The sequence below is a fragment of the Ylistrum balloti genome, unplaced genomic scaffold (genome assembly GCF_031769215.1).
Source record: "Ylistrum balloti isolate Yb309-2 unplaced genomic scaffold, AGI_CSIRO_Ybal_v1 Utg371502, whole genome shotgun sequence".
NCBI lineage: Eukaryota > Metazoa > Mollusca > Bivalvia > Pectinida > Pectinidae > Ylistrum > Ylistrum balloti.
In genome coordinates, this window is record NW_026782776.1 from 5,902 (window position 1) to 28,536 (window position 22,635).

Sequence of the window (22,635 nt, forward strand, 5' to 3'; positions counted from 1 at the left end):
TGATCATTCCCGTGTCTCTCTGATCTTAGATTGCCTACACAGTCTACAGTCGCCACCCACTCACGAATATAACTACAGTTGATCAGCATGTACAGATTTCGGTTTCGATTGCTTACACACCTATAGGTAGGTTGGTACATCTCTCCATAGAGGTGTGTCCTTGTGTCCAAATGTTGTTCTAACCACACAAAAGTTCAAATAACCATATAAACAGGTAGTTCAACAAGACCGCAAAAACAATCCTGGTATACTTGTGCAAGTCAATACTTTCTAATAGAGAAATATAGATGAAAAAAAAACTGATAAACAGGTCGTTCATCTAGACAGCAACAAATCCTGGTATATTTGTGCCAGTCTCTACATTCTGATCGAGAAATAGAGAAAATTTGCCATTACAGTTCAGCCTGCTTTAAACGTCATTCTGACATAACACTACTTTTTTCAAAGTCAAGTAAGTAGCCTTTATAGAAAGGTTTGACCATATATAGACATATTTACTGAATTGAAATCAGCAGGCTTTCAGACTGATTGCCAGAGATAACACTGAAGTGTGAAATATTTGCATACATATTCCTGTTAGACCCTTGTCTCAACATATTGGTATATAACTAAGAATACGAACAATTCTGATGAGAATACAAATATGTATATCAATACATGATTTTTTTTTACTTCAGCAATTATATCAACAGTAACATATATTTATTACAATATTCAATACATTTTAAAATTCCCATGAACAGCACCATGGTTAAATATCATGACTTTCACACTTTGATAACTTGTAAAATATTATCTCACTTAATTTGAAAAAAAAATAATGAAAAGATGATGAATGTTTCATATATCGTTTTCAATGTATATATATCATAATATGAAATGGCATGCTTTTAAGATAATTTAATATTAATCCGTGTTCGTTTTCACTATGTTATCAAATCTTACTGTCAACATTGAAAAACCCAAAATTAAACAAATGTCATCTAACACAATTCTGATTTGATTCCAGTAATGCATTCCACGTCTGTCTACCCAGAATGTTAAGTCACAGTCCACAAAAACAGTAGCCAGTGTCAGCAGAATAATCACGGAGATAGACATATCCCTAAGGAAATATCCTGAAAAAAAACTTAAAGCTGCACAAGCAATGATGAGTGTATAAAAGTATCTACTCCAATCGCCCCCAACAACATGAGACAAGAAGGCACGCTTGTCTTCTGCACTATTGTTCAGGACGTAGGTGATCCCAAGAAGATATAAACCAACAGTTATCTCCCCTATGCGACGGAGATGGGTTGTCCACTTCCTGTCTTGTAGATGCGAGTACAAAATGAACATTCCTGCACATCCTATATGTCGTACTCCCATACGTATCTGAAAGTAGCAATAAAGATAAAATATCAGTGTGTTAAACAGTTATAAATCATCCCCAGCTTTGACAAGTATTGTGTAATCAAAGCAATTCCTTCCCAAAAATAAAGGTCCAATGACCCATGAAACCATCAGATTTTGAAAGTTGATGTTTGGAATTAAGCATTCAACTGAACAAATCCCTTGAAAAATTAGACCTGATGTTACTAAACTCTTCTTTACTCTTCTTAATGTCAGAGAATATTTTGTTGCAAAACTAAAATTGAAAATACCGTAAATAATAAATGTTTTTTCTTACTATATTTATTGCTTTCAAATTAAGAACATAAGTTGTATATTTATTTGATTATATCATGTAATACACATTGGATGGAAAACAGCTTTCAGACTGACATCGATATGTAATCTTGAAAATATTTCAGTTAATTCCAAACCTAAAGGTGTCCGGATTAAGAACAGTAATGAGCTTAAACATTCTTTAACAAAGATACCATTTTAAGCTGCCAATGCGATTTTGGCAAAATCTGAAAAAAGAATGATAAAATTACATAATAACAGAACTAATGTTTATCATTAATGAATGGAAGAACAAACACAACTTAGTTTAGTTATCAATCGATTACCAGTTCACAGAAATCCTCTACAAAAGTCTATCACTCAAATTTTCAAAACAGTATTTTTTTCAGAATTTGAAAATGCTTTAGTGTTCCCCATCAAATTTTTTTTAAATTCCTATTCTAATATGGAGTCATGTAAATATTGAATTTTCATTACATATAGAAATATAAATAAATGTTGATTTTTATTTTACATTGTAAACCAGACTAGGTGTGGAGCAATTCAATCCATGTTCATGTAAGTATGTTTCTAGTAAGTGAAACTTACCCTTTGCCACTGTGAGTAGTGAAGATTTGTGTTGGTGTACATATTGAAGGCGAAGAAAAACATTTGTCCAGCACAAACTAGTGACAATTCCTTCCTCATCACCTTTCCTGACATCAAGAACCCACACATCAGGAACACCCCAATGTTGGCATATATCAGATTTGGATGCATGGGAGGCTGACTGTAACAATCCAAAGGGCACATACTCAGCATGGATAGCAATTGTACAGTAACATTATTGTATTTTTCTTTTGCTTTTATAGGGTTTAACAACCTCGCAACAGCAAATGTCATGAAGTTGGAAAGATAATCCAAAAAGTGGCAAATAATTGACAGAAAGAAGGAACAGACAGAAAACATTGTAATCGGAAAAATCCATTTTGCACTCTTATCATGCCTCCTCAGTAGGAGACACAGAAGAAAGCTCCAAATTCTGCAGGGCCTTCCGTTTTAGTCACCTCCTATAATCATGAAGTGGAATAAAGATGAGTTTCAATAGTTTACTGATTAATGTTAATATCAATGCCCTATGTAATACAACATAACACAATAATCACACTTGTCAGCTGTGCAGCTGGTCATTGAAACTGGACTGTTATTTGTGTTATTTGAAACTTTGTGGATTGAGTAATTAGGTCATATTACACCTTGTCATGTATCGGAAATTTAGTCACGGTACAGTGCGCAGCTCTGGTAAATGGAGGAAGGAAAAAACAAGAATCTTGTGCACCGTGTTGTTCTGGCCTCATGCAGCGTTGGTCAAGTCACTCTTCGTTAGTCTTTATACAGACCAACTGCTTCCCTAAAATTAATTGAGAATTTGATTCGTTTTAAGAATGGCATGACTCGCAGAAGTTCAGAGAGGTCAGGCCATTCAGATGCTGATGCAAGGACAGATGCAAAATCAGGTTGCTAGGCACTTTGATGTTAATGTTTCCACCATAGAACTTCTTTTAAGACGTCTTCGGGAAACTGGGCGATTGGCCGATCGACCTAGGTCAGGACGTCCGCACGTAACGTCACGACGTCAGGATCGCTATATCGTCGTCTCTCATGTGCGTAATCGGTGCCTTACTGCCGTTGAGAGTGCACTTAATGTTCGTGGAAATCATGGGCGTCCTATAAGTTCAAAAACTGTAAGGAATCGATTACGAGAAGTTGGTGTAAGAGCACGTTGCCCCTACGTAGGTCCACACCTTACCCCTGCTCGACGTCAGCATCGTATGGCCTGGGTCGCTGCACATGCTCCACGACAGTTTCCACTGAAGCATGTTATCCCTTTCTTACAGCAGCATAATCTAACCCTCCAGCAGGATAATGCTAGGCCCCATATAGCAAGGATTTGCCAAGTCTTTCTGGCCAACAACAACATTCAACCACTAGATTGGCCGCCATATAGCCCTGATTTGTCCCCGATCGACAGGTTCGAAAGCGCCACCACCCCCTGCTACTCGAGAGCAGTTGACCAGAGCTCTGATTGAAGAGTGGGACAACATCCCCATAAGACGGATTAACGCTCTCATGAACTCTATGACCAGAAGAATAAGGGCCGTGACCACAGCAAATGGCGGACACACAAGAGATTGATGACTTAGTGCAATTTCAAAATTTCAAAATCCTATGGGTCCATTCAATTTAATCGTTAGTACCTCTAAACCAATTGTCAGATGCAAAAGACAGACTTTGGAAATTTTTAAGCTTTAATTTATCTGTAAGTATACAAAATTTCGTTTTAAATGAAGCCTGATATCATACTTAATTTCTGGTTTAAAGTTCACCCTGCATTTCTTTATCCTTTTAGTATATATAGCTCAAAAGATAAACAAATAATGAGGCTATAAGTTCAGGTTACTCAACTTAAGTAGAGAACTGTGATGACATCAATGCTTAAGGGGAGACCACTCAGCATCTGTTTAGTATTAATGAAACAAAGGCATTTGTTTGACCCTGCAAATGCTATAGTTCAAAATCAGACCTGGTCATTTTGAGGCAGAGCCTCATTGTTTTGATACATCCGGCAAACAAACACAGTGACTTTTATCCTTGACCAACAACACTGAAACTTGAACTTGTTCAATTGTTGTTTTCAAATGTGGATGGCTTGATAAAACTTTCGTAATGAATGATATTATTAGAATGCTGAAGATTTTCTATAAATAGAAACAGTGACCTTGACCTAAAAACTCTGAAACTTTAAATTCTTCAAGACATTTTGGAGCTTTAAACGTGTGTGAAGTTTAATGAAAATCCTTCAAGAAATGCAGTCAATAGAGTGCTGACAATTAACTAAAAAAAGTGACCCTGACTTAACAACCCTGAATTTCAGACTTGTCCTATTTGTTATGGTTTATCATAATGTGAGATTTGATCAAAATCTAGTAAGGAATAAAACCACACTCACTTTAGAGTACTGACAAACTTTGATGTCAGGTATGTATGTACAAAGACAGAGAGAAGGAAAGGAAAACTATATATATTGCCTGAGATTTCATCAGTAGGTAAATAAATAATAAGTTAGCTAATACAACAAAAAACAGAAAATAAAACGATACTTGAAGGACTGAATGCAAATCCAGAATATTAATGGACATAAGTGTGGAATTAATCCACAAAGGGAGATGTTTCAGAAAAATACAAATTGCATAGCAAAAAGTTACAAAATCATGCATGATAAATATAAAATTAATTATCAAATTAAAGATAACATCAAAATAAATAAAGAGTACAGCTGTTGGGCACCCTTGGGTTGCTCTTCAAAAGTGGAAAATGGTTGCCTTGCTTCCCATATGTGATACCAATGATAACTGTACAGTCTGTAAACCAGAAACAGTACTCAAGTAGAAAAAAAGTCTTGTTCAACCACCCCATGAGCATTTCATAAAGCGATTAAATATCTGTGTGACAGAGATTAGAGTTATCTCCCTTAATGTATGACAAACATTAAATAATGCAGAGGAATAAAAAACTGCCTGAAGAAATTTCAGTTAAATAGCCTTGCAGTTTCAATAAACCATTTTTCTCCAAAAGTACATAATCATTTCAAAAGAAACAATAGTAGAAGACTTGTGAATTGATTGTGCTAACTTTTGTGTCATAATTTCTGCTACTTTTGATAGTTATAAAAAAAAATGCATGTTTAACCTTTTTACAGCTGAAACACCACCTTACTGTACATTGCGTGTATACCACTTTCAGTTTGTTTAAAAATGTAAATAAATTGCATTAAAAATGTAAATAAATTTTCCAGCTGACTCATGAAAGTGTTGTTAAACTCCATTTTAATCTATCAGTATAGTTTTCGTTAAGCAAAATGAGATAAGGTTAGATCACAAGGAATCTTGATGACTGAACAGCTCAGTGAACAAATACAAATGCTAATCGGCCTTGTTTCTAATTCCTCTGTCATATACGTCCCTTATTGTATGCTGTATAACACTATGACAAGTAACAGCTTTATTCATCAATACAAGAATATTGATATTTTAGCGACTTTAAGAATATTTTACATTCAATCTAAGTATAGTTTGCAGACTATACATCGATTTGGATTTGTTTCTACTATGCAATATTATGGCATACGTGAATCTAAAATTATTTTGACGTTCTATTACACTTTTTTTTTTAAATCATCATCTTCAGACCAATATTTTTTTATATCGGTCTAGAGATCAATGCACAAAAGTCGAAAGAACACCAGAATAATTCGAACTAGGCTTCTATTTGCAAGAAGGATAATTTTGTTTATTTTCTTTGCCTTAATTTTAAAAAAGCAATTTTGTTATATGTTATTATATGCCTCGTTTCAGTGCGATTAATGTATTTCGTTAATTTGCCAATAAACTTACGATCTTTTAGGTTCTTCCTTTTTGCATACAGTGTGCCGAATATCTTCCTTTTTGCATACAGTGTGCCGAATATGAACTTAATTTACCAACAAACAGTACCGGTACTTCGAATTCAATTAATGGCAAATGACAGTCAATATGATGAAGTAGGGTGGAGCTGTAGGCGACGCGATGAAATTAAACGCAAAACAGTTCAAATTTAAAAGCGTTCAACTAAACCATGATATAGTGTTTAGCGTGTTAAGCTTACGTTTCGTGCTGTGCCCGCTCCGCGAGAAGCATGAGAAGTGATAATGCATTTATGAAGGGGAATCTGGCTAAGAGAAACTCCGGCAACGATTTCCACCAGGGGGCGGCCATCTTTTTGGACTTGTCTAATATCCGAAATGTTTTCGGTATTGTATGCGATAGATTTGAAATACAAACGCATTCCACCCAGTTCATATCGTTATATGGAATCAATGAGGATGTACATTTGATATAAAATTAATATTGCAAAATGTAGCAGGCCATTGATATTTTGAATTACTAAAATTGCAGGAAAACCTTGACAGCAAATTCTTTCCTTACTTTTTAGGACGAACCATGTTACAAAATCGTCTCAAAATGATATGGTTTCGTTCTAACTGGTGGTCTCTTTAACTTGTCATTTCTAAGTTATTATAATGTTCAGATTGATTAATTTGATTGTCATTTTTATCTTAACTATCACTTGCAAAAGTTTCTCCTCCGGAATTAATTGTCTCATTTATGTTTCTTCGTAATTTAGTTTTTAATCACAACTTCCTGTTTACTTTTTGAGGCCGGAGTTGGTGACTGACCGGTTTACCTGTCTGCAGAAGTATATCAGTAATTATTTTGAATTTATACATATGCCACATGTGAATTCAACCTCAATATAGTCTATTTAGTATCTGAATGTTGATGTCACCAAAATATTGACCATCCTCTTAATGTTTGTTATTAATTATAACAACTGATTTTGATTTTTTTGCAGACATAACAAAACCAATATATTTAATCATTTGTTTCTACTCAACTTTTCCTACCGACCCTATCATATTTTTATATTCAAGGAAACATTGTTTGGGTTGAGATCACGCTTCTTTATAGAAATATACACACTTCTCTTGAATAAAATCCCATGAAATTTGCCCATATTCCATAATTATATGTCTGATTTAACTTAACTTGTTTGCTTCCTTTCTTTAAAAAGATGAAGAAGTGACATTAAATTGTCTCTAGTTTAAATATTTGTACTTGTATTTCTTGTGGGAGATACTTATACGTGTGGACTATTTGTTGTTATTTTGGACAGGGTTAAGAAGATAATTTCATTGTTTGTAAATTTCAGGCATATACATGTAGCCCAACTGAAGAGTGGCAGTTCTCAGTTAACATTATAGATGCAACAATTGGATTTCTACACTGTATTTTCTATAAATTATTGAACATTTAACTAAACACAATTATATGCATGTTAGAATAAAGTATCCTCTTTCTTGAAAGGACTTGCAGGATGGACAGGAAAACATTTATTAAGCTTGATCTGAATGAAGATAAACAAGTTTACCTGCTGACATCTCTAGTGGATGAAGATCAACCTCATTGTAAATTTAAACTGACACTCAGTGATGGATGCAGAGCCTGGATGGGACAAGGTAATATCAACCACACTATAAATGTAAAGAGGCTCTACTGAACAGGTGTCTGGACGGGACAAGATGTTATACTCTATCTTTATACTGCTTTACACCCCCATTGCTTGCAGTTCACAAAATTATCTCAGTTTCAGTACAATGTACTAAAATTCCAATAAAAAGTTTAACAATAAGCCCACTTAACTGACATATAGTGATTGGCTATGCCTTGTCTCCATGTAGCTAAATAAATGGACTTCAGTTTTAACATTTTTTTGCCAGTGAAATGTAGGAATTTGCAAATGTGACAAAAAACTTCTGTCATTACTGCAGTGTGTTGGTATAAGTAACATCACTCATGGTGATATAAATTTTCCAATAATTATGTAATTTTGGTACTTTTGACCCAATTCACAACCAGAGTATTGCTTTCACTCAATGCATTGAAATGATCTGATTTTCCTGTTCAAACACAAATGAAGCATAGGTTAAATAAATTTATTTCTGTCAAGTAATTCCTATGGGCATTTCTGGTTTTCTCAAATTTGGTATATAAGAACAGTTTTGTAACCAATTCTGACTAGATAGTAGCATTAAATGGTTGAATACAATGTAAAGCAGCCTATTCACAATATATATTTTTCAGGCAAAATACCCAAATAGCAATTTGTCCAGGTTGTAATGATAATAAAATAGAAAAACAAAGACATAAATGAAGAAATATTGGTAATTTATCTTTAGTGACTCAGATCAACATTGGAGACCCAGCTCAGAAAAGTAAGAAATATCTTCCGGAGTATCAACGACAGACTGTTGAAGCCTTCACAGGGGAGACAACTAATGATAATGAATATCGGTTCTCACTTAAACATCAAGCTAATGCTGTGGAACTGTCCTGGAAAAGAAATGTACCATCAAAAGAAATAGCCGTACGTAGATTTTTAAAAAATTCACTCGATGCAACCATTTAATATTTGACATACCATATAATGAACATTTACTTTAATTGATATCAGTATAGTATCAATATAATTACATATAGATATGATATTGTGTGATAGTTTTTGCTTTATCAGCTCCATTTTGAATTTGATCTTATTTAATATTATAAATTCTGCCAAATTTACTAAGTCTATACTTATAACTATACTATGTCTGCTCATTTTTTTCTCGTATGGCCGTTAATTTGAAGCTTAAAAAATCATAATGATTACATCATTTAGAGCCTGTTGTTACATAACTCATCGTAATGCTATTGCATGGCAAGTCTGACTATCTATCCAAACTCAAGTTTCAGGGACAGTTTTATTACAGCAAACATTTGATTGAAATTGACAAAATGAACTGATTAGATGATGGCATAAAATCAATATTTTCACAAATGATGTATATTCAGTATATTTGAAAATCCTCACGTAAATCAAACTTGTTGACAGATTTATTAATAAATAATTTTAAGACTGACATTATTGATTTTGATTTTAGATTCGGCTGGGTACAGTATCTCTGAAGCTATGTTCCGATGAGAAGAGTCAAGAAGTCATAACACAAATATTTCAGTTCTGTATTGACCAGACTGGTCAATTCAAAGACCAGATTCGTACACTAAACATTGACAATGAAAACCTCGCACAAGAGCGTGTTAATGCTTTGAAGGTAATGTCATTACAGTCAGGAGTTTCATTCCCAGTCCTCACACATAAGTCCATGTACTCTTCCAACGAAAATCATACACAGCCTAATGTTAAATTCTCTTAATGTAACTAAAATGTTTTCCTACCTCATACTGGCTGAGTTTCAGAGTTGAAGTTCTTATTGAACACATTCTTAAGAAAACTTCTTCATTTTTAAGTAAATTCTTTCCTTTTAGACCTAAATACATTTAGTATATGAAATTATCAAGAGTGACCTCCCTTTAATAATTCATTATGCAAGAAATTATCTAAAGTTGTCTTGTTTACATATAAGATTGAGTGGGAGAAAGATAATTGATACTGAATTGAAACAAAAAGTTGAATTTTTCACATAATTGTTCATTCAAGCTGTATTAATGAATATGCAAATCAGGTACAGGTATAATTATTCAAATAAATTTTAATTGTAGGTGGCATCTTTTTAATCTGAAATGAGAACTAAAATCATTGACAGTGCAAACTATCCCATATTTTTGATCTCTAAATGAACTTTGATATAATCATATTTCTTTTCCAGAGGTTGGAGAAGTGTGTTGTTGCGAAAGAAGAATTGGAGAAGGACTTGTACTCAAAGGTACCAACTTTAACAATAATTCATTAAATATATGCAGGAATTTCTTACCCAACAATATCTCATCTTAATAACATCTGCCCATTTTAAATAAGGGCTTCTAACCTTGGGCTGAAATCTGCAGGTATCATTGTCTTTCTTTGAACAAATTCTTTTAAAGGAGTTTTGCACTAAGATTTATTTAATGGTGATGAAATAGCGACTGAAAGACCTATGGTTTATTCAACTTACTGGGATGTAGTCCAAGGTTCAAGCTCCAAATGACATGGTTCTCCTTATGAACTCAAACTCCAGGAGTGACGATATATTGTCTTTTGCAGTATAGGGATTTACTTCTTTTTGAGACAACTCATTCTTGAAACAACTCATTTAGCTTTCAGATATAAAGAACACATACCTGATAGGGATGTTGATCCATTAATGATTGCCATTTGTAATACATGTGTTTCAGTGATTTTGAATATTCAGAGCCTTGTTGATCTATGTACATCTGTATTTCTTTTCCTGACAGTTTGTTGCAGTACTGAACGCTAAAAAGGAGAAGATACAAAGGCTGAAAGATCAATGCAAGTTCATTTTTATTGCTTAAAATCACAGTAGATCCTCATACTAATACACAATATTATGATCATATTAAATGTTAAAAACAACAATTATTGTGAGATTGCTTTAGGGTTTGATGTGTATATAATCAGTATATAATCATGACTAATACATGTTTAGGTAACCCATCCTATATCTAGAATTATTTATTATAATTGAAACCAGATAAATAATGTTATGTGAACGTTCCATCATTAGAACCATTTCTTATTTCAATCTGTTTTTAATTGTAAACTGTTCCCATATTTTATCTAACAATAAACCAATATCTAGTAACACGCCCTCCTACAACTTTTGTAGTCTCATCAGCAATTGTTGGCAAATGCTGTATATTCTTGTCATAAGCCCACCCTCTGTTTCAAGTCGGAGGATATATTTGTTTGCCATGTGGGCATATAACATGATAGATGTGGTATTATCTAAACTAAAGTTTCTGTTTTCTTTATCACGTGGATTATGTTCTTTTACAGTAGAAAATGGAGGCCCTATACCGGTTGTTTCAGGTAATGAGGATTTTAAAGAAATTTTTATACTTGTTTATTTATACATATACTCTAGATACACTTCTAACAATGTACTATTGTAAACGTACTTAATTTGACATAATCATATTTAGCATATTATCACTTTTTTGGCAAATTAGGACAGTGAGCAATTCACATATCCACATTAATTGATTACTAAGCACACTGCATTTAGTGCAATCATATTTAAGTGCTATACATTCAGTGCTAAAAGGAGATTACCATTAAAACATGTACCTTTACAATATATTGTTGCTTGTACCAGATGTTATTATATTACACATTGAATTGCTGTGTGAACTGTTGTCTTCAATTGGTATTCATCATGACTTGAAAGAGGATTACTTCCCCTTTTATACACATGTCAAAAATTTGATGGGACATTATAGGATGGCATCGTTTATCTGTCCTTCATTAACTTTTACATGTTCAGAGATCCGCTCCCACAGTTTTCAATCTATCTTTTTCAATGTTAGTAGGCTTAATAACCATGACATGAAGATTTCCTGAAATATAGTTTGACTGTATTTGGAAATGTTACTGAACTTAGTTGTTTTCATAATTTAAATGTTGATCTTTTTTGGAGATCGCCAATTTTTTTAATCAATTTATATAAACTTGATATGCTCAGTCACCATGACATTTTTTGTTTTCCTACCCAGCAGTTTGATAAAACATTTTTTGAAAGAGTAATTGCCTTTTGTGTTTCAAATATCTTCAATTTTGAAAGTAGCATCTCCTCCAGTTTTTGGCCAGTTCTCTGAAACTTGTAAGGCTTTATAATCCTTACATGAAAAGGTGTTATAATTGCTGGCATTGTGATTCTACAAGTCTGGAAAGAGTTATTACCCTTTTTTTAACATCTCTATCTTGTCCAGATACGTATCTCCTCCATCACGTCTCTATCAATTCCTTTGAAAACTACAACATATGATTGTGTTCTCAGTATTTTTGTTCTTGTCAATAGATAACTTTCACTTTTCCACATAACTCTTTAAAACTTGGTTTGCTTTAATTGATCATGAAAACAAATTGCAGTGTTTTCCCTTTTGACATTTTGACTTTTATTCTTTTTTTCCATATTTGTATTCTTGATACAACAAATCCTAGATATTTCTTTGGTATAGGATGTGTGTATATTGTTCTGCCCTGTTGATTTATTGTATCATATTATGTCATCATTTCATTTGTATGTATGTATAATGTTTCATCATTGAATGTCACAATCAACATTAAAAGGCCCTAATTTGTTCTCTCTGATGACCATTCAAATTGACTTGTAAATTCCTGTCAATAAAAATATGCAGAAAATTGAAAACAATTGAAAGGACTAGAAATTGAATTAATTTCACATTTAATCTTAGAATAACTGTTATAAGACTTTATATATATATATATCGGTACAGATAGCGAGGAGGAGCCGTCAGCCAGTACCTCTGGGACAACAACGGCAAGTGTTGTGTCAGCTCGTAAGAGGAAAACTGCTGATGAAAGGTTTATATAAATTTTGATTAAATTTTTTTTTCACATTATTTTCATGCCTCTAATGAATGGTATGGATGTTAAAAAGAAATAAGCATTTTTTCCCGATATATATATAACAATCAAACCACTTATGAAAAAATTCAAATTCATTATTACATGAGCAATAGTTAAATGGTTAAACTGACAGACTTATCACGAGACATTGATGCAATATTTGGTGTTTCTTATCCTACCGACTTAAGGCAAAACACTGGCTTTAAATACTGGAGAAATACATCTTCTGTAAATGTTAAACCTGCGGTAGAAACACATTCTAATGTTATCTTGTTCTGTTGTTTTAGTGAAGGTGATACATCAGATGAGAATGTGGTAAGTGATATAGAGCAAAAACACAATAAAAAAAAAGATAAAAATGTGAAGACGTTCATATCTGAAATAAGATACTGAGATAAAAGGAAAACAGTATAATTATGTTCCTGTAAAGATTGTAAAGAAACATTTCAAATTCTCTTAATACACAAAAATTCTTAAATGTTTGTCCATACCATTACCACATACTTCATTTCATTGGAAGTTTTTTTAATTTCAAATATAAGACAAAATCATATGATGTTGGATGTTTCAACAGAAAACTTGCAAGATCAAACTTTTTTATTTATAATTATCTTATTTCTGTTAACTACATATTTGCATACATTAAACAATTGAAAAATGATAATTTATTACAGTGAATTTATTTTTATTATGGAACTCTTTTGTTTAGGAAATAAATATGATTTAGGATGTATTTTTTCGTACCTCATTATGTCACATTTTTCATGTGTGTTATTTTCCATGTATTTGTTCAATTATAGAAGTTGAGATTTCATGTTTGTAAACCAACAGAGGATTCCTACAATTAACATTTGTTATGATACTCGGATCTATAATTAGATTGCCTCATCACTTGTAGAACATTTGTTATCATAATAATAGCACACAAAATAACAAAATATTGATAAAATCAAATTAAAGTAAAGACAAAGTATTGACATATGTCTTTATGTAATACACAATTTATATTAGCTATTACTGCTGATACACAAATAAGATATTATTACATTTTTATATTTAGACACCGTCTCAGTCAACGCGAAAGAAAAAGAAAGTTACCAGACCGAGAAAAGTGGATGACGATGATGGGTTAGTACTGGAGGAGAAGGAGGATACTGTCAGTGGATCTGGTGTGGTCAGAAGGTAAGATGTGGATTAGTACTAGTATGATACCGTCAGTGGATCTGGTGTGGTCAGAAGGTGAGATGTGGATTAGTACTAGTGTGATACCATCAGCGGATCTGGTGTGGTCAGAAGGTAAGATGTAGATTAGTACTAGTGTGATACCGTCAGTGGATCTGGTGTGGTCAGTGGATCTGGTGTGGTCAGAAGGTAAGATGTGGATTAGTACTAGTATGATACTGTCAGTGGATCTGGTGTGGTCAGAAGGTAAGATGTAGATTAGTACTTGTATGATACCATCAGTGGATCTGGTATGGTCAGAAGGTAAGATGTGGATGAGTACTAGTGTGATACCATCAGTGGATCTGGTGTGGTCAGAAGGTAAGATGTGGATGAGTACTAGTGTGATACCGTCAGTGGATCTGGTGTGGTCAGAAGGTAAGATGTGGATGAGTACTAGTGTGATACCATCAGTGGATCTGGTGTGGTCAGAAGGTAAGATGTGGATTAGTACTAGTGTGATACCGTCAGTGGATCTGGTGTGGTCAGAAGGTAAGATGTGGATTAGTACTAGTGTGATACCATCAGTAGATCTGGTGTGGTCAGAAGGTAAGATGTGGATTAGTACTAGTGTGATACCATCAGTAGATCTGGTGTGGTCAGAAGGTAAGATCTAGATTAGTACTAGTGTGATGCCGTCAATGGATCTGGTGTGGTCAGAAGGTAAGATGTGGATTAGTATTCAAGTAAATCAGTGATACTGTTATATGCAAAGATATATATTTTTGAGTCCCATTACTAGAGATGTAGTGGATTTTCCAAACTTGTGGTAGAGTCTTGCAGGGAAGGCTCGAGTCAAGGACTCAGAGGTCCGAATCTCAAAAATCACTGATTAAATGTGACAAAAATCACTCAAAAAACTCAACAGCATTAAGAGATGTTAACGTTTGTTTTGACAATATGTAGATACATGTAGAGTGATTGTTTTAATGAAGATATGAAAGCTGATATCATGTTTAAATGCAACATATAACTGGTTTACTGGTTTACAATGTGTTTTATTAGCCCACCATCATCAGATGGTGGGGTATTCAAATCGCCCTGCCGTCCGTGGTCTGTGGTCCGTCCGTCCGTAAACGATTCTTGTTACCGCTATTTCTGGAAAAGTACTGGATGGATCTTTCTCAAATTTCATATGCAGTTTCCCCTTGGTCCCTAGTTGTGCATTGTATCTTTTTTGGACTGATTCGAATTCAAGATGGCCGACAGGTGGCCATCTTAGATTTTGGATGTAAAAGTTTGTTACTGCTATTTCTTGGAAAGTACTGGATGGATCTTTCTCAAATTCCATATGCAGTTTCCCCTTGGTCCCTAGTTGTGCATTGTATCTTTTTTGGACTGATTCGAATTCAAGATGGCCGACAGGTGGCCATCTTAGATTTTGGATGTAAAAGTTTGTTACTGCTATTTCTTGGAAAGTACTGGATGGATCTTTCTCAAATTCCATATGCAGTTTCCCCTTGGTCCCTAGTTGTGCATTGTACCTTTTTTGGACTGATTCGAATTCAAGATGGCCGACAGGTGGCCATCTTGGATTTTGAATGTAAAAGTTTGTTACTGCTATTTCTTGGAAAGTACTGGATGGATCTTTCTCAAATTTCATATGCAGTTTCCCCTTGGTCCCTAGTTGTGCATTGTACCTTTTTTGGACTGATTTGACATCAAGGTGGCCCACAGGCCGCCATCTTGGATGTCGACAGTAATACAGCACAAGCATATTGTCCATTATCCACCTGTAACTGACTGCTATCTAATAATACTTTGGGATCTTTTTCAAATGATATTTGCTAATAGGTGCTTAATAAAAATATCTTGTGCCATCATTGTTACTTAGTTTTTATCCAAATGTTCTAAAATTTGAATATCACACTTTTATTATGTTCAGGCCTAGACGACCTCCAGGAGGAAACAAAAAACAGACGCCATCAAAACCAGTTCTACCTAGGCTGAATTCAGATAGCTCGTAAGTACAATTAATATATATACCATACACTATGTTATCCAGTACTGTAAACCGTCTTTGTTTAGCATGTAATAAATCTTGTGGTTGAAAGAAGTTTGTGAGAGGTAATTGTTGTAAATATTGGCAGAAGTAAACTGCCATGGACTAGTCGTAAAAATTAGTAGCCACGGAAGAAAGTTAGTATACAGTACACTCTGTGTTAATTGAGATTTTTTATCTGTAATTTTACAAAATTTGAAATATCTTTTATTAATCATAAGAACTTAAGTATTTACTAAGGTACTTTGACATTTACCATAAATTTTACAGAAACAGTTCTGGCAGCAACAGGAGGTCAAGAATAAGGAAGTCAACATCAGGCCGATCCAATCGTTCATCAGACAATGTAGATATTGACGATTTACTGGACGATATGTAGAGATGTTTTAGTAGTTAAACAGTGATTGATACTTAATAATGTAATGCATTTTAGATGACTATGAATCCATGTCTGTATCAGGAAAATTGTCATAAATCATCACGAAAATTAAACCACTATGTCACCAACAGAGTAATTTTTCTGTGAAGCTTCCAGATGAATCTGAATGGCATAATTCTTTTGCATGGAAAAGCACCTGTCTGATTAAGAGGCTGATGATGTTTTGTTTTGACACTGTAGAGTGATACATGTACAAAATGTTTGGGACGACATCAACCCATACTAAAGTTATCAATATATAATTATGCATTGTAAATTTAGATGGAATATTGAATTATGATAAATACACACAGCTGAGTCTGCTATTCAAGTTATTGGTTGTGTAGTTGCTCCACCTTCAGTGGCTGTTTTACAAATCATCTGTCTTACATATCCGGCCAATGAGAACAAAATGAAATGAATCATGGATAATTGATTTCAATATTACATGTTTGTTGTTGTACTTTTATATAATTATAATATATGTGATTATCGGAGGGTTTTGTACCAACTCACAGCAAAATGCCATTTTTGTGTGTATGACTCTCAGAATGTTTAGTTTGTGAAACTTTGAGGCAGACTATGTAAATCAATATGATAGGTACTTGAAAGATGTAAATGTACGTAACATATTTTAGAGAGAATGTTGTATATTTGGTAGTATTTTTTTTACTGAAATATTAAATAAATAAACTTTAAAAAGAATCAATTTATCTTGTATTATTTATGCGCTATGATTATTGTTTGATGAAATCCGAGGTTGTGGTGGCAGAAGACATTTGGCTGTCATCTGTCTGTCCATTAAAGCTTATAGGATAAAGATAATTTGCATAAATGCTGGCCAGAATGAACCTTAGTGAATTGGAGAAGAATTCTAGGATTATATATATTCATGTTTTGTGAACCTAGATAATGATTAAAAACTATTTTTCACGATATGATTTAAGTTAAATAGCATCAGAAATTTATTTTATTTGAATGTGTTGCTGTACTGACAGGGAATTCATAACGTTGATGGATTATAATGATACGTGATGTAACTATGTGTATTGGACCGGCTACCTAAATATACGATAGAATTGTATATCTCGGGTATCTAGCCTACAGGTATCACTTAACTTGGAATTTAAATTGATGTTGATTTCAATAGGTATGCATCAGAAATGTTCAGTGAGGTAAATGATCACTGAAGTACGGAATTAAGGTACACTTTCTGCACAATTACGGCGATTTATCATCTACGGCATAATAAAGTTGAGGTTCTTTTGAAATTATCAGATATATATATGAATAAGAAATTCATTTAAGTATGGGACCAGGGCATTCATTTTTCTTTCGACAAAGTTTGTTTTCCTCAATTTCCTCCTACATTTTAGGCCGTTAGAATCACCTAGCCACAGCGGGACGGGTCAGCTGTATGATAAAATCCAATTCATCATCTAGATCTACAGTATCCAATTCTAATTTTATATTGAACATTTTGTGTTGTTTGTATTCATAGCTACAAAGGTTAAGAGAATGCCGAGATCTTTCATAGGAACAATTTCTGTCTGGGTGTAATTGAATGAAATACTCAGTTTTCTGACACTTGTAAGTCCGCATGTTGGGGAGAGGTTAAATTGAATCTCTGTTTGCCCAGAGAGTGCAAGAACTATTCAAGGGCTTTCATTGATTTTGAAAATGACTCCTGAATTTCTACGCGCGCCAAGCCCTACTGAGGCATATATTTAATGTGGAATTCCAGTTGGGGTTTCTGGATGTCAGGAACCTGCGAGATTTTCTGAAAGCCAATGCTCTCTATGCAGTAGCTGTTAATTGCCTTGGTAGACATAATTTCCGATCGCCTTTAATTGGCAGTGTTGTGAACAAGGCTGTAAACAGAAAGTAGGATTTATGTCCTTCTTAGTTGTGCCTTTGGCAGCGATTGGTTTAGAAAAGTGACATGACGCGCCATGAAAATCTTTGTCCAACCAAGTAAATCCTGTTGCGTTCCCAAATGAAAACAAGGTTAATAACAACGGAACTACCGGACACACAACTAGCATCGAGTACATTCAATGAATCTTGGTCAAGGAAATCGAATATTGCCTAGTGAGATCATTACGTTCTTCATCAACCTATATTCTCAAAACAGTGTGTTTGATGTTGTATCTGCGAGTCTTCGACATCGTGCACGAAAATCTTGACATTTCGAAGGAATATTTTGGAATCGGCTGTTAAGTGTGGAGGGAGGTATCTGTAGTTGCTGGTTAATATATTATTGAATCTATGAACAAACGTTGGACCGTTTGTAAACAGAAAAAAGGAAAGATAAAAAAAAACACATTTATCAACTTTAATCTTAGTTTGTTGTTGGTCTTTTTAACTGTAAAATGCACTGTCGTCGTTGTGGAATAAGTGTATGACAACAGAACATCAGATGGAGGTATGTCGTGTTCACACAGAAGTCCACCAGCAGTTTTTCAAATATAACAGGTAGGTCCCTATTTTTGGATCAGTTGAAGTCAGCCGTTGTAATTAAAACGTAATAGATCTTATGTATGACGCCCACAGTTTTGTTGCCGTCTCCTTAACTGTTTGCGGCTTTGTAAATACGGCGTCGAAGTGGATTGCTGCAATTCGGCTATCGTCTTTTGTGATGCACATGTCCTTTTTCCCATAATGCAGTTTTGTATTGGCAATAACCCGTTAAATGTAGCTAACTCTATAAGGCGTTTGTTGTGTATATAGATAGTTGGCTTTACTGTTCTTTAGGAGAAGTTTTTTCTGCTCCTGTGTAATCAAGGCGTTGGATTTGGACTGCTTGGCTAGGCGTAGATACTTTTCTTTAAAATAGATATGATAACATTTATTGTGTCATCCTGATACATTACCACTGTCTCATAAAGTCTCGTTATTGCGCAGGATTAAAGATTCGTACAGAAATAATGAGTAAATTATGTATAACGTGATATAACTGTGGTTGACAATTAAAACGTGGAGTAAATGTGTTTAACTATCACAACGTGATATAACTGTAGTTAACTGTTATAACGTGATGACATTGGTAACTGTCATAATGTGATGTAACTGTAGTTAACTATTATAACATAGTGTAATTGAGCTTAACTATTATAACATAATGTAACCGAGCGTAACTATCATAACGTGGTGTAGCTATTATATAGTGGTGTAACTGCGGTTAACTGTTATAACGTGATGACATTGGTTAACTATTATGACGTGTTGTTACTTGATATGTATTAAAACACGGTGTTATTATGGTTAACTATTGTAACGTGATTACAGTAGTCACCAATTATAACATGATGTAACCGTGGTTTACTATTATGACTTGGTATGCCTGTGGTTAATTGTTAACGTGGGTTTACTGTGGCTTACTATTACATTGTGATATAGCTGCGGCTAACTTATATGATGTTATATGAATGGATAACTTTGTTAAATGGTTTAACAGTGGTTTACTATCATAACGTGATGAAAGCGGTAACTATTATAATGTGAAGTATCTGTGATTAACTTTTATAACCTGATGTAATTGTGGTTAACTATTATAACTTGGTGTAACTGTGGTTAATTATTGAAACGTTCTATAACTATGGTTAACTATTTTAACATGATGTAACTGTGGTTCACTTTTATACGATAAATATCACTTGTAACATTATTTGGTATTGGTTTACTCAGTAATTGTCATATTGCTATGATTCCGTTCTGTGTTAAATACTTGTAGCTTAACTGCTCACGTGATATATTACACGTTAAATCGGGCACGATACTTGACATCATTCCTGCTATTTTTAATGGTCATGTGTGATCAGATAAAATCACAGACTACATCTAATGTTTGTCAAATTTCCCATACAAGCATATTAAATAAGTTTAGCCACTTTCCTGAAGTTTGTTTATTCTACTTAGTCGATATATTGAATCTGATTAAGTCTTTAAACGTCGTGCTAGTTCATCCTGTTTTGAGTAATACCTCCAGTAGTGTTCCGATAAATTTCCCGAAAATCAATAACTCGGGAGTAATCCATCTCAACAGTGCGCTTAGCCGTTATTATTCTGACGTTATCATCCAGATCGATACCTTTTACGTCTGTTTGCGTAGACGAAAGGTGTGAATTGATTCAAAACAGTTTATAGTGCTCGGATCAAATTGACAACTGTTTATATAGCAAAGAATGCGCTTTTACAGGAGAATGTATGGTGTGTGATCCATTGAAGATAATATACAATGTCCAAACATAGAGAGAGAAACACTGCGCTCCGTTGGCAGGTAAGTAATACAATGTACACTACAATCGCTTGTTTTTTTTTTTTTTTTTGATTTTTTGCTTTTTTTTATTTGTCAATAGAGAAAACGTTTTGCAGCTGTATTATATATGAAATAATTCATTATTGTCTTATTTTAAGTAAGTTGTCGCCGTATCATTAACTGAATCGGCTAAGTGAATGTACAACTAAAGTTGGTCTTCTCACTAACTTAATTAACTACATGTATGTACAACTAAAGTTCTTATAGTACTTTCAGGTATGTTTTAAGAGTTGTTTGTAAAAATTCAGGTAGCCCCTATGAACATTTGGCATAAAATGTACGGCAATTTAGCACAGATACAATCTGTGAAACAATTTGTCGAAAAACTTCAAAATATTTGAACATCGATTTTATCATTTTGTGCAATTACCACGAACTGGTTTGAAAAATGAAAATAATTCATAAAGCCTTTGTCCATAAGTGTTATACACAGCTTGATATTATACGCGACATCTCAATATCTAAAAAAAATGAAAGAAAAAATACGAATCAAAACAAACCATTCACGATTTTCAAAATCGAGAGAAGAATTTCAGAGTTTAGGCCCTCAACATCACTGACGAGTCCTAAAAGGACGACTCAGTTGTTTAATGTAGCATCACTGACGAGTCATAGAAGGATGAAACAGCTGTATGATGTAGCATCACTGACGAGTCCTAGAAGGACGAAACAGCTGTATGATGCAACATCACTGACGAGTCCTAGAAGGACGAAACAGCTGTATGATGTAGCATCACTGACCAGTCCTAGAAGGACGAAACAGCTGTATGATGTAACATCACTGACGAGTCCTAGAAGGACAAATCAGTTGTATGATGTAGCATCACTGACGAGTCCTAGAAGGACGAATCAGCTGTATGATGTAGCATCACTGACGAGTTCTAGAAGGACGAAACAGCTGTATGATGTAACATCATTGACGAGTCCTAGAAGGACGAAACAGCTGTATGATGTAACATCATTGACGAGTCCTAGAAGGACAAATCAGTTGTATGATGTAGCATTACTGACGAGTCCTAGAAGGACGAATCAGCTGTATGATGTAGCATCACTGACGAGTCCTAGAAGGACGATACAGCTGTATGATGTAGCATCACTGACGAGTTCTAGAAGGACGAATCAGCTGTATGATGTAGCATCGCTGACGTGTCCTAGAAGGACGAATCAGCTGTATCAAATTGCTCAGTTCATTTGTTTTCACTAATGTATATATTTGTTCAAAGTGTCATTATTTTGTGTCTTTTGTACAATCCTCATGTTTCACAATTATGTAAACGCGGCTTAGGTATAATAGATTATTGCTTGTGCCCAGGTTCAGTCAAGCACAGAGATTATATTCCGAGTTCGCATTCTGACCATACCAAGTGGTCTTTTGACATTGTCTTCATCCTAATGCTTCGACTATAGTAGGGTTTTAGAAAAGGATATATATGTGTATGTGTATCAAGGTGACGCATAATGTCCTGAAACAGGAACCGATTGTCAAGATTATCTTGTCAAAAGAATACTCATGACCATGTTATCATTAGTTATTTGGTTTCGAGCGTAAATTCGTATCGACACGTTGTAATCAAAAGGTTTATAGAATTTAGTTACCAAATAGACATTTATGAACCGTTCCACTTTTTATACCTAGGTTTCAAATGGCTGATGTTTATGAAATTGTCAGTCATGATCATCCGGTTTATTTGCCATGTGTCTTGCGGTTTAATTATTCTACTCCTGCTGTCACTTTGAAGACGTTACATTATTTGAATATTATATTTACGTCATTGAGGCATATGATGATGCAGAAGCCACATTTATACTTTTGTAACTTTAATGAGAATATATATAGATATGTAAACATTTTGTCCTTGTTTCATTAGTTATTACAAACAATGTGTTCCCGTTTCATCGGTTATTACTTGTAAACGTATAAACAATGTGTTCCTGTTTCAACAGTTATTACTTGTAAACATATAAACATTGTGTTCCTGTTTAATTCATTGGCCAGTACTTGAA

General features: G+C 34.1%; 2 protein-coding genes across 2 annotated transcripts; one reads left to right on the forward strand and one right to left on the reverse strand.

Annotated features, from left to right (window-relative positions):
• Positions 1-681: 681 nt before the first annotated feature.
• Positions 682-6,461, reverse strand: LOC132562757 (transmembrane protein 101-like). Its single transcript, XM_060227516.1, has 3 exons — positions 6,352-6,461; positions 2,257-2,437; positions 682-1,374 (listed from the first exon to the last, which is right to left on the reverse strand). Exons 1-3 carry the CDS (start codon positions 6,459-6,461, stop codon positions 907-909), a joined length of 759 nt encoding a protein of 252 aa, XP_060083499.1. The 3' UTR covers positions 682-906.
• A 465-nt stretch (positions 6,462-6,926) lies between these two features.
• On the forward strand, positions 6,927-17,018 carry LOC132562756 (DNA repair protein XRCC4-like). The gene is made up of 12 exons (XM_060227515.1): positions 6,927-6,950; positions 7,611-7,762; positions 8,483-8,670; positions 9,227-9,397; positions 9,953-10,009; positions 10,518-10,572; positions 11,080-11,112; positions 12,540-12,627; positions 12,960-12,987; positions 13,733-13,854; positions 15,779-15,856; positions 16,166-17,018. Exons 2-12 carry the CDS (start codon positions 7,621-7,623, stop codon positions 16,272-16,274), a joined length of 1,071 nt encoding a protein of 356 aa, XP_060083498.1. The 5' UTR covers positions 6,927-6,950; positions 7,611-7,620; the 3' UTR covers positions 16,275-17,018.
• Positions 17,019-22,635: the final 5,617 nt, after the last annotated feature.

Bases quoted from the DNA above. Each gene is read 5' to 3' on its own strand.
- LOC132562757 (XM_060227516.1), bottom strand. From the start codon at position 6,461: ATGGCCGCCCCCTGGTGGAAATCGTTGCCGGAGTTTCTCTTAGCCAGA. The intron at 2,438-6,351 runs GTAAGCTTAACA...GGATTGTTACAG, and splicing joins GAGCGGGCACAGCACGAAAC to TCAGCCTCCCATGCATCCAA. The intron at 1,375-2,256 runs GTAAGTTTCACT...TGCTACTTTCAG, and splicing joins ACTACTCACAGTGGCAAAGG to ATACGTATGGGAGTACGACA.
- LOC132562756 (XM_060227515.1), top strand. From the start codon at position 7,621: ATGGACAGGAAAACATTTATTAAGCTTGATCTGAATGAAGATAAACAA. The intron at 10,573-11,079 runs GCAAGTTCATTT...GTTCTTTTACAG, and splicing joins ACAAAGGCTGAAAGATCAAT to TAGAAAATGGAGGCCCTATA. The intron at 11,113-12,539 runs GTAATGAGGATT...ATATCGGTACAG, and splicing joins CCCTATACCGGTTGTTTCAG to ATAGCGAGGAGGAGCCGTCA.